The sequence below is a fragment of the Saccostrea cucullata genome, unplaced genomic scaffold (genome assembly GCF_032062105.1).
Source record: "Saccostrea cucullata isolate Sc308-1 unplaced genomic scaffold, CSIRO_AGI_Scuc_v1 ctg1530, whole genome shotgun sequence".
Classification (NCBI taxonomy): domain Eukaryota; kingdom Metazoa; phylum Mollusca; class Bivalvia; order Ostreida; family Ostreidae; genus Saccostrea; species Saccostrea cuccullata.
Window position 1 is genome coordinate 257,095 of NW_026929346.1, and position 12,773 is coordinate 269,867.

General features: G+C 31.1%; 1 protein-coding gene across 1 annotated transcript; it reads left to right on the plus strand.

Moving 5' to 3' along the window:
* Positions 1–783: 783 nt before the first annotated feature.
* On the plus strand, positions 784–8,589 carry LOC134280557 (L-sorbose 1-dehydrogenase-like). The gene is made up of 11 exons (XM_062762996.1): positions 784–913; positions 1,526–1,734; positions 2,324–2,513; positions 2,955–3,083; positions 3,433–3,554; positions 4,786–4,953; positions 5,649–5,787; positions 6,141–6,289; positions 6,802–6,994; positions 7,357–7,591; positions 8,143–8,589. Exons 1-11 carry the CDS (start codon positions 787–789, stop codon positions 8,306–8,308), a joined length of 1,827 nt encoding a protein of 608 aa, XP_062618980.1. The 5' UTR covers positions 784–786; the 3' UTR covers positions 8,309–8,589.
* The last annotated feature ends 4,184 nt before the right edge of the window (positions 8,590–12,773 follow it).

Genomic DNA, 12,773 nt, shown 5'->3' on the forward strand with positions numbered 1-12,773 from the left:
TTAATTCTGGTTGTAACGCTGTATCTGATTGGATAAAAAATTATTTTATATCGTATAAAATGGGTTGCCTACGTCACAATGAATTGCGTCAAAAACGTATCAATACGCCTGACGTTGCATTCAAATTTGGTGCAAACTGAATTCATTTTGTTAGAACAATCATCTTTTTTTCTTACATCAAATGAATGAAAATTAAATTATAAGCGGTTTATAAAGCGTAAACTGCCCCAACCCAGTTTACACCGTATAAAATGGGTAGCTTTTAAATTCGTTCCTTAAATACATGTGCGTGAAGTCAATACCACTACGCTTCTTCAGAATCCCAATCAAATGAATTGCATGGATTTGAAAAAAAAAATTAGCATGTAAATGTATCTAATAACAATAGATAGAGGTAGCTCATTTTTATGTTTCTACACAATATAGCTTAATTTTATCATGGACAATTCAATAAATATCAAATGACATTCAATGTAATCATATAATTTATTAATTAGTACAAAAGAATGTTTTCTTTATCATAATAAAGTAAAAAAATGATTATTTTTATTATTATTATTTAATTCAGTATGTACAGAAAAGATACCTTTTGATTTATTTTGTTTTTGATTAATTTCTCTTTCCACTTATTTAGTTTATATTTTATTTGTTTATTTATCTATTTATTGATTGTTTTTAAACATATATTTGCTTGTTTATGCATTCCTGATTTAATACTGTTTTCTTTATTTGAAATTCATCCAATGCATCTCTACGTCCAGTTTTTATTTACAGGTATAATTAGACATGTGGTGGCCATGGACCATTTTTGTGCTGCTACTTGCCATTTTGGTGTACAACTATTGGATTGCAAAGAATAGTTCAAACGACGAGGCAGACATCATGCTTAATAAAACATACAGCTACATAATCGGTACGATTCACTGATTCTAATATCATTATCCTTTTTTTATTTGTTTCTTTTAAACATAGTTTATTTTTTTATTTATTTTTTTTTTTTTGGTTTACCGCAACTTACATTTTGATGGGCGAGAACTTCATTATCCCGTTTATACGCGAGACAGTGCTCGCAAAAATTTTATTCTCGGGTATATTTGTATATAATATTAAAGTCAATTTACTAAAGATGATATATATATATATATGTAATGTTATACATGTTATTATATTTATGAAAAAGAAGTGTTTAAAAAAAATCCCATCAAATGACTTTCCGAAATCCCATCAAATGACCTTTCAAAATCCCATCAAATGACCTTCTGCCAAAATTAAGATTTAACCACAATTGGCGTTTTAGAGTATACAATTATATCTAATCTGTTGTGGAAAATAACAATTACAGTACATTTTATGTATGCATCACAATTTCGTTTAAAAAGAGTTACTCTGCCATCTGCTGTAGTACATGTCTTTTTAAGACATCTTTATCTAATGACATGTTTATCCTATTTTTGTTTCGTTTTGTCGAAATATATTCCTTAAATATAAAAGTTCATTCCTCAAAGTGAACAAATATTTTTAATAGTTGGAGCGGGTTCTGCAGGCAGCGTTCTTGCCAACAGACTTTCGGAAGATTTAGGATCCTCTGTGCTTATTATAGAAGCTGGGGGCTCGGAGGACGAAAATGACATGATGAATATCCCCTTCATGGCGGGGGCCCTGCAGGCTACAAAGCATGACTGGGCTTTTAGGACAATGCCTCAAAAACACGCATGCTTCAATATGAAAGGAAAGGTATAATGATGAAAGCAGTTAGTGGTATTCGGTCAAAGCGCAGACCGTTGGGTGCGATTGTTCTCACAAACATTAAAACAAATGACATCAAGATTCCAACAACATGGTACATATATATTTTCATAAAAATACTCGTATGGTTACATTTTTACCAAAGCCTTACAAAAAATACAATTGTTAAATATAATTATACCATAGTATACAGTTATGGAGTGGGTACGAGTAAAATAGCAAATTTATGTTCCCCGAGGGAGGAAACCATTTCCCTCGGCGGCAAAGCTATCACTATATTATATCAAAGTGTCAAAGTTATCAATATAGTAAATCAAAGTGTCAAAGCTATCACTATAGCAAATCAAAGTGTCAAAGCTATCACTATATTAAATCAAAGTGTCAACGTTATCACTATAGTAAATCATAGTGTCAAAGTTATCGCTATGGTTACATGTAATAGTTGTATTCTTTGTTAGGATATCCCATATCCCATATCACATGTATTTTTGGTGGCCTTCTATTTCTCTCTTTTACTCAAAATCTTTGTTTCATTATATATCTTGCTTTGGATCCACATTTTTTTAAACTTTGACAGAAATGTACCTGGCCAAGAGGACGAGTGTTGGGCGGATCAAGCTCAATAAACTATATGCACAACACAAGAGGGAGCCGGCATGATTTTGATGGATGGGCAACAGAGGGTGCTGAGGGGTGGAGCTACAAAGACATACTGCCGTATTTTATCAAGTCTGAAGATATGCAAATACCTAGTCTACGAAATTCACGTATTATTTATATCAATTTTTACATTATTTTTTTTTTGGTTTACTAACTTATTTATTTATTAATCTATTTATTTAATCTTTATTATTTCTTTTATTTATTTCTATTTGTTCCTTTATCTTAACTATAACTCTAACCAATTTTATTGTTGCAAACATCGTGCTGTTGAAAGTTTTTTTTCCCCGAAAATTTAAATAGCATCTTTTAATTATGCTCGTACATTCCACTATCGAGACTAAAGGCCAAGGTGAAACATAAAGAGATAACAAACAGTATCAAAAGATCAAAAGTCCATAACAGTATGAAATAGGAGCAAACACGAACCTTGAAAACATTGAAGTTGGGATCAGGTGCCCTATAGGAGTAAGCATCTCTGAAATAAATGAAAATTGCGCAGTTCTTCATCATCTTGAAATTATTATATGTTTTATTACTTTTTACAGCGTACCATGGAATAGGGGGTCCTCTAACAGTGAGTGACGCAAAAGCCACACCCCTCAGTGAAATTTACAGGCGAGGGATGCAGGAAATGGGATATCAAGTAGTCGACTGCAATGGAGAAAAACAAATAGGTTATAATTTTTATTTGGAAATGTTAATAGTTGCTTGCTTCTGTGCTTAAAAACACCCTTTTACCCTAAAGAGAGAGAGAATAGGAGACAGAGTGGGAGAGAGAGGGGAGAGGAATAAAAAATCTATTATAATAAATATTGGGTGGGAGTGGGTGAATTATAAAGAAAAATTGAAAGATATAAAATCTTTGATGTTTTGCTTGATTAAATCGGAAGGAGGTAGCATAAATATTTAAAAGTCGTGAGCAATTTTGGAGTGTAAAGTCATGATAATTATTATATCAAATTATAAATTTCATCAGTACACATATGCCATACCTTAAATAGTTTCCTCTCAATCAAACAACAGGATTTTGTCCTGGTCAAGAAACAGTGAAAAAGGCAGAAAGGTGGAGTACCGCAAAAGCTTTTCTAAGACCAGCCATGACTCGACCAAATCTTCACGTGGCATCAAACTCATACGTTACAAAGGTGATAATTACTAAATTATGAAATAAAATTAATTTACACTGTGTTTTACGGCATGTTTCATTTTTTGGTTGTTGACTCATTCATTAATAAAAACAATTTAAAATCCAAATGAAAAAGGTATATTATTTTTTCTTTTATAACTGTGTACTTTGATTAGGAAGTTCATCCTGTTCTCTATATTTAAGTACAACTAGAAAATTTAAGGAACTATGAAGATAGTATTATTCTTCCGCTTACCTCCAGAATAATATTCGAAAGTTAACAGATTTGTGTGATTTTTTTTCATATTTAAAATATTCATTAGAATTTTCATTTTCTTTTTTTTTTGGGGGGGGGGGGGGGGGAACAAAGAGAAATAACTCTAAAACTTTGGTAAACATTGTGCTTTTTTTTTTACTATCGAAATCAACGGAAACCGTAAAATATTTTTAAAGCATATTTTCCCCCGTGAAACAAAAATGTCTTTTTATAGGTAATATGAACTGTTATTTTACAAATTCATGTCAAAGATTCATGTGTTTCAATGTTTATAGTATTGACCAAAAATCCACAAATATACTCAATTTTTCACCAATATCCATTTACAACTAAAACAGTGTATCTTATCAATTACATATATTTATTTTACATGAGTAAAACATAAGAAGATATCTAAGGAATTTTCATCTTTAGGAATATTTTTAATTATACTGATGCTTTCAATCCACATTTCAATAAAGGAAAAAACATCGTCTAAACCTTATACTGTAAATTCCTAAACGCATGAAACTAATTATCGCATATTTTCTTGAGAAGCCCCACTCGCGAAATAAAATTACGTTCTTTTATTTTTATGGTGCTAAAACAATTCTAAATCTTTTGAGGAACCTCCATTTGCGAATTATATTTCCCGGGATATGACGTTATAGAGGCCTTTCGCAAAAAATAAGGAGTCTACATAAAAAGAGTTGGAATAAAGAGTTAAATATTTAACACTGGTTTTAAAATTACAATCAGTTAGCATTGTACTCTTTTATGCATAGATTTACAAAGATTTGAATGCCAATTGTCATTTGTATTTAATTGAATCCTTGTACATATGCAAAATGTATGTGGAAATCTGGATATAGCATACAAAGTTTTTTTTTCTTTTTTTTTCTATTAATGCAATTCGATTTATTAAATATTTGGAAATTTTAAATCTATAGGAAAAATCTGTAAGATAAAAACGTATCAATTCAAAAAAATACAGATATTGATGAAAGACAAGAGGGCTGTGGGAGTTTCTATGATAAGGAACAATGTGAAGCACACGATAACGGCAGAGAAAGAAGTCATTATTTCAGCTGGAGCCATAAATACACCCCAAATCTTGATGTTGTCTGGCATCGGACCTAAGGAGCATCTAGAGTCATTGAAGGTAAGGAAATAATTGAGAAATTGAATCAAATACTGTAGAAGGTAAATTCTGACTCTTATCAATATATGCTTTATATATGCACTACCTAAGCAAAGGAAACATGCAGCTTTTAAAATACGTGTACATGCAAGCAGATAAGGAAATGCAATCCTTATCCTTGTACTCTTTCGCCAAGTGTAGTAAGCATAGGAATGGATATGCTTCTATTTTCAGTGTTTTATACATGTATTTACTGTTTAGAAGAATAAGTTCAAAATTTGAAGAAGTTTTTTTTTCAAGAATAACAAAGTGTACTGCATACTGCACTCAAATTTAATATATTTTATTCAACATGCAAGTTTTATCATTTAAGCCTTTATCAGTTCTGAAAACTAAGGTGCTCAATTAAGTTTACAAGTAAATCGTAAATTGATTTCAATTAAGGAGGCTAGAGGGTCAACAAATTAACCACCAGATTTAACTTTTTTTAGATACGGTATCTTAAGCTGTCAAATATCATTTGGCAAAGAAAAAAAATCGCATTTTAGTTGTAAAATTTGATCATTTTTGTATATATTAAAATGGAGCTCTTTCTTTTAAAGGAGATCGAAATAGTTTTTAAGTGGCTGCCATCCCCCAGCCTCTTTACGTTGAACATAAATGCATACGTATTTTATATAGTTATGACTATTGATATTATTATTTTCCTTATTCAGATCCCATTAGTTGCCAATCTACCAGTTGGAGAAAATCTAGAGGATCATATAAATGTTCATATGTCATTCAGAGATAATACATGTTCAGCGTTTAGCCCTTCGCCGATGTCCTTTTGGAAATACAATACATTTAAATCAGGTATATTTAGATTTCATTGAGAAAGTCAAATCTTACACTAGCATTTACAAATAATAATTTACAAAAAATGTTCCATGTTTTATCTACCACATGTAAACAAGTAAATAGAAAAATATATGTTAATAGGCAAATTACATGTAATTAGTAAATTAAAATTATCTCATGAAATGTGTAATTAAACAGTTTTATGTAAAGTAAACGTGTGGCAGAAACAAAAGTTTTCGGCTCAGGTAAACTGCTTTCAAGAGAAGTTGTCAAAATTTTACAAAATCAGAATTTCAAAACGAAGAACTTCATAGTCTCTCTTATTCATAACATTTGATATTTTCATTGTTGTCTTTGCTGTCGCTTAGGTCCTCTTGGAAAAACACACGCAGAAGGAAGCGCCTTCCTCAATGACAAAGACAGTGTGCTTCCATTTGCTCAGCTGTTATTTTATAGTGTTACTGGATTCCCTTCTATGGATGAGAATTTTCTCAATACGCTAAACCTGGATCCAGAGGTTTGATTTATGTAATATAATTTTATTTTCAGTCTTTAGGGGATTTATTTCTTTGGTGTTATACTGCTTTTAAATAATTATTCATACAATTCTATGAAAAACGCTTTTTTTTCCTTTAATTGATGTCTGCTATTCCTTCTTTCTATTTTATTAGTTTTAAAACAATGTTTCACTACATACATTTACCAAATAGTCTTTAACGTATCCAGAAAGAGAAAGGTATTTTTTTTTATCTTAAAAACACAAACCTTAACTTTTATTACTATTAAATTAACAACCAGATATAGGAATACAAGGCGTGGACAATCGACCATTAAAATAGATTTTAAACGTTTGTAAAGAGAGATGCGAGAATGAGTTTATATCTTTTAATTTCAACCTGTGTGTTAGAACCAAGTTCATCGACTCTTTATCTTAACGAAATATTGTAAATAAAAATGGCGTTTTTATGTGAAAAAAAGTCTTATTAAGTGTCAATAACACTGGTATTTACAATCTTACTTTTACTAAAGGTGCTAGAAAGAATGTATGAAGCATCTAAAAACAGCAGCGTTAAACCGGGAGGAACATTCGTGATACTATGTACTCTCCTCCATCCTAAAAGTAGAGGAAAGATACGACTTAAAAGCATTGATCCTTTTGATCCGCCTCTTATTGATCCTAACTACTTCGATCACCCGGATGATATAAAAGTGCTTTTAAAAGGTAAAATTAGTGAAAACGCACAATTGTATGCAGTCAAGCCTCACTATTATAATACGACATCCAGACGCTTCAACCTTCAAAAATATATTTGAGTAACAGAATATTTACAACAATATTAATAGCAATTATGTAAGAAATTCTTTTCAATAATCCATACCACATGTAACCGATCCTTCCTTCGGAAAAAGATTACATGTACTCTGATTTTGGGGTTCTGATATTAAAATAAAAGTTCTCTACCTAATACTTATGAAAGTTTTCTACATAATATTTTTTTATGCTGAGCACTTTTGAGTACTTTTGATTTTATGCAATATATGCCACCTTGTACACACAATAGTCGACTCAAATTGTCTTTGTAGGAATAAAACAACTGTTGAAGTTAGCCAATACAACAGCATTTAGATCCGTTGGAGCATCACCATGGGACCCCTATGATGAATATTTTTATCCTCTTTGTAAAGATTTTCCATACGAATCAGATGAATATTGGATATGTAGGGTAAAATACAATCTTCTCGCCATGTATCACACTACGTCCACTTGTAGAATGGGAGCAGCTAACGATAAAACAGCAGTCGTAGATCCACAACTCAGGTTTGAGAGTTATTTTTCGGTTTTTAGAAGGGTCCAAATTGCTTACATAATCTTTATCACATTATATGTTGATAATTATCAATGTGTTAAACCTCAAGTTGTTTTCATTGATTTACATGTAAACACATTTCCTATCTCTAATCCATCCTTCATTCTGGTCATTAGTACTGAGAATTTTAACACTGGAAATGATGCAGGACTATTATTCCTATACTTTTCCATCAGAAGCAATATACTTGCCAGATATGGTTATATTAAATTGTTTAAATTCCATGTACCATGTTTATCTGCATTTATCTTAAAATTGAAAAAAAGCTTCAATTCAATACTGTTTGTTAATTTCACATAACAGTATAACATTATTGCATTACATTTCGAACAAAGTGGTTTCAATTTATTTTTTTAATATATTTATTCACAGTTATTACTCTGCTCAAATTTTACCTAAATAATTATTTCCTGATATTTCTTTATGGAAGGATTTTCCTTTTTCATAGTAATTATTTGTCAATTAATTGTTTGCATTATTATGAAGATGTACGTATTTTTAGGGTCAGGGGTGTGAGTAATCTGAGGATAGTAGACGCTTCCGTCATGCGCCACATTCCCTCTGGTAATACAAACGCTCCAACGATCATGATTGCTGAGAAAGCCGCGGACATGATTCGAGGAATTGATAGTGTGAAACATATCCGTGAAAAGACTGACCATTTATAGAAAAAGAAACAATGTGTGTTTGTATGTTTGTGTTTATGCATGTTAAAGAGAGAAAGGAGTGCTTTTTTATATGCATATTTGTGTTTGACAGAGAAAAAATACATGACGTTCAGTGGTATATACATTTTAAATATCCGATTCTGTTCCAAAATAAATTGCTTTTCTTACATTTATAGCCCCTCAAACGCAAGTATTGGTGTCTCAATATGTGTTAAGGAGATGTAAAACAAATACACGAATTTGTTTTCATAATTCAACTTAAAGAACTTGATTTGTTTTGAACCTACTTTATTGTTTACTCAAATGATATCCGTTCACACTGTAATAGAATATCACTTTTAATATTCAATAAATAAATTAAAGTATTTCACAGTTAAAAATGTAATCAATTGTCATTTTTCTCTGTATAAATGAAACATTTATCAAACGAGGCTGATTCATCGCTTCTTAAAGTATCAAAACGTCTATTAATGATAGGCGCAACGTACCTTAAGTTATTCGTGAAGAATTGGCATGAAAGCTGATAAATTGTATACGTTTTTAAGAGGAAACATGACAATGTACAGGTAATTTAGGGCATATCAGGAAATCTGGGTGGAGTTTCCCTTTTCTGTCCGTGTTTCTTTATATGGATCCATGTTCACGGATTCCTTAATTTCCTATTTAATTCAACAATTTCTTTTATTAAGAGAATGTTTAGCCAACTAAATAGACTTTTTTTTATTTAGCAATGTCAATGCAGCTTAAAAACAGTATTTGCAGTTCTTGACACTCAGAAATAAGAGAGAAAGAACTTACTTGTATTTTTTATATGATTTAAAGATGTGTTCAAATGATACACTGAATAAGTATTTAAAAAGTATCTTCATTTTTTAAAAAAATGAAAATTTCACCATTTAATTGATAGAAAAATATTATAATGCTTGTTAATTGTATCACTCAATCTATTTCCAAACGTTATGAAATTAAGAGGAAAAATTAAGCACTGGGCCTGGATATATTTTAAAAGATATTTGCAATTAGAAGGAATAGGAACTTCTATATAAGTTTAAATGAAAAACATTTAACATTGAATGTCCCCCAATCAACCATCTTTACTTCTGAAGTTTTTTTCCCTTTATCCTGATAATCAGTTTGAAGACTCAACCCAGGTGCTCTATGACAACTTGCATCAAATGAAAGAGGTATTTTGGTATCGATTACAAGATATACTTTTAGGAAAAATCAACAGGCTAGGTCTACATGTGATAGACAACGACATATAAGAGTTGTATAAGGTCGATGATCCCATTGCTGTGTAAGCCACAAGAGATACAAGAGATGTATCAAGAAAAGGAGTTTTAGGATTGCAATAAAGGGAAAATATTGGTTTTGATTGAGAAACGATATATTTCCAAAATGTCTAATAGTTAAGCAGTCTATATGAATATATTCAATGTCACACTACGAGGGTTGTCCCAAAATTTCGTGGACTGAGCTCATATCTTTTAAAGAAATTAATGTGTCTTTATAAAATCTTCAGGGTGGATAAAACGTGTTCTTGGCAGATAAATTACGAAATTTTATGATGTTTACTTGAAAACTTTTCGAGTAATAACATTTAAAATGATATCGTTCTCTAACACCCGGAGCAATCTGCAACGTCAAAAAATACAAATGTCAACAGTTCAAATTTTTGGAGAAAATAATTCAATTACCAGATTCAAATTCTTAAATTAAACGAAACGGTTATAGTTATAAATGTGAAATATCTTAATTACTATGATATGATCAAACATTAAAATATGTAAACAAAGTATATGCATGTACAGGTATGATATAATAATAATTTGAAAACGCTACATTTCTACGGTCTTTTCGTCTGTTTTCTCTAAGGGAGTTGCACAATACAACTCTTGCCCATTTCTTAGCCCCGTCTTTTATTTTAGCTACTGTTATTCATATATACATAGAGAAACCGTTTAAATCATTGTAAATACTCAGGATGAGAAAAGGTTTCATAGTCTTCCAAACCGTTATGACTGGTACATTTTTGTAAAAGTGAATTCAGGATCAAAACACTTAATCATAGTCCAGTGCGCCGCGTGTGCCAACGCAGCCGCCATTTTTCAGAAAGTCGGATTTCAACCTCATGTATATAAAACGTTATAAAAATCATATTTATCAAAGCATAAACACCAAAATTTGGGGAAATGTAGTTAATAGAACAGTATTAAGAATTTTCATTTCCATTAAAAAAATATTGGGTAGTAATTACTTTTACGTAGGATTTTAAATATAATATACCAAATTTTAATTGCAACTCTTGGGTATTGCTCCGCCTACCTACACCAGACAATGAAATGTGTTTTTTAAATTGGAATAATTTGTGTAGTTACTCCATTTTTGTCCAAAAAGTTATTAGATTGATTGATTGTATATTGTTTAACGTCCCTCTTGAGGATTTTTCACTCATATGGAGACGTCACCGATGCCGGTGAAGGGCTTCAAATTTAGACCTATACTCGGCACTCAGGGCCATTGAGCAGTGAGGGTTCTTTATCGTGCCAATGCCTACCGTGACACGGGACCTACGTTTTTAAGGTCTTATCCGAAAGACCCGTGACTTTCACTTCTAGTGCCGAGCGCTTGGCGAAGGAACAGTCACTACCTTTGTTTACGTCTTAGGTATGACGCGGCGCCGCGATCGAGAATCGAACCTGGGCCTAAAAGTTATTAGATAGTGTTGGTTTAATCTATATACTAAGTTTCATTAATGTATGACATAGGGTTCCTACAAAACAACGCTTGTCTACGGAATTTTGGGACAACCCTCGTAAATTGTTATTAACTGCTGTCGAGTCTTTACAAGACCGAATGATAAACTTTTAAATGTTTATTGTTAAATAGGGGCATTGAATTTCTGGTTCAACTGACATGACTTATTTTAATTGTACAAATACAATTCATTTTGATCTAAGATAATACTTTTTTTAAACATCCAATACAAATTTAAAGGTATTCGGTCATAAGGAATGTCTAACGGACAAACGCAGTATGCGGCTAAAAATTTAATTTTATAAAACAGAGACACCCACTAATGTATTTTCGTCCTAGAGAGTTTTCTCAAATCAAACTTTTTTTGCATTACGATAAAAGGGAAAAAAGGGGAGTGGTAATAATTCGTTTATTTTGCTTGTCGGTATTTTTCTTTTTCACAAATTACATGTAATCATATAGAATGTTAAAAGTAAAAGTTATATATACAAAGGGTTATGTTACACTTTTTGAATAAGAAAATCTTCCCAATCTTATAATTGGATTCGATATATCTTTCACAACATCCTTTCACGGCCGAAAAATTAACTTTGTCATAATACATCTTTGGCATAGTGGTAGTATTATTACATGTATGTGATTTCAATGCTTATTGTACTTAAAGTTTTCATTTGAATAAACATATAGAAAAAACTTGCTGAATTTAAGAGTGAACCTTTATTCGAAGATTCATTAGATTACCCACAAATTTTCAAAACACAAACAATTCCAGAAAAATTAACTGCGTCTTTACAGAGAGATAAAAAAATATGAAGACTTTTATATTCTGTTGTCTGCTCTTTGGATGAGACCAGAATACTGAAACCCAGTGTGGGCGCAAGAGACGATAGACGAAGTATAGACGAAGTCTTACTCAAAGTGTTCCAAAAAAAGAAGCGTTGAACAATTTATAAAATTTAATGAACCAGGTGTAAAATGCTGAGTTATAAGAATTTACATCTAAACACAAACGTTTCATTCTTTTTTTTTATCAAAAAGGGGATAAGGGATGTTGTTCTTGGTTTCCTTTTTTTCTTTACTGCATACATTTAATATTAGCTAATTGCTAGTAAGGAATAAAATGTACAATAATTATTACAGCAAATCTTTTAAGTTAGAAAAATCACATTTAAACAAATCTTATATTTCACAGACAGATAGAGATATATTTTTTTCAATTATCATTCCTTCGTCTCAAACAAATATTCACAGAATAAAAACAATTACCATACAGATATATTTTTAAATCTTAGGAAGATTTCATGAAAACGTATGCATATTATATATATTATGGTTAGATATCAGTCTTTAATTTTCTACTATTTTAAAGTTTGGTCATGAAATTTTCTACAACCAGGAGAAATTTATTGCTTAGTATATAATTCAACCAAAAAAGTACAAATCAACCGTAGGGTAGGATTGTGCACTAAATTTAATTTTTGAATGGTTTAGTCACTCCACCCTATAAACCGGGGTGCCTTGCAGCAGTAGGCATGAAACAGATCCTTCATAACTCAATGACTATGAATGCCGGGTTAAGATTGTTTCATGTTTGAAGTAACTCGTTACAATGAAAATTAAAACAGAGCGTTTTTAAATCTTTCAATACCATGTACTCTGGACATTTCTTTAATAATCTTTAATAATCCTTTTATGGTAACGTTTTTTT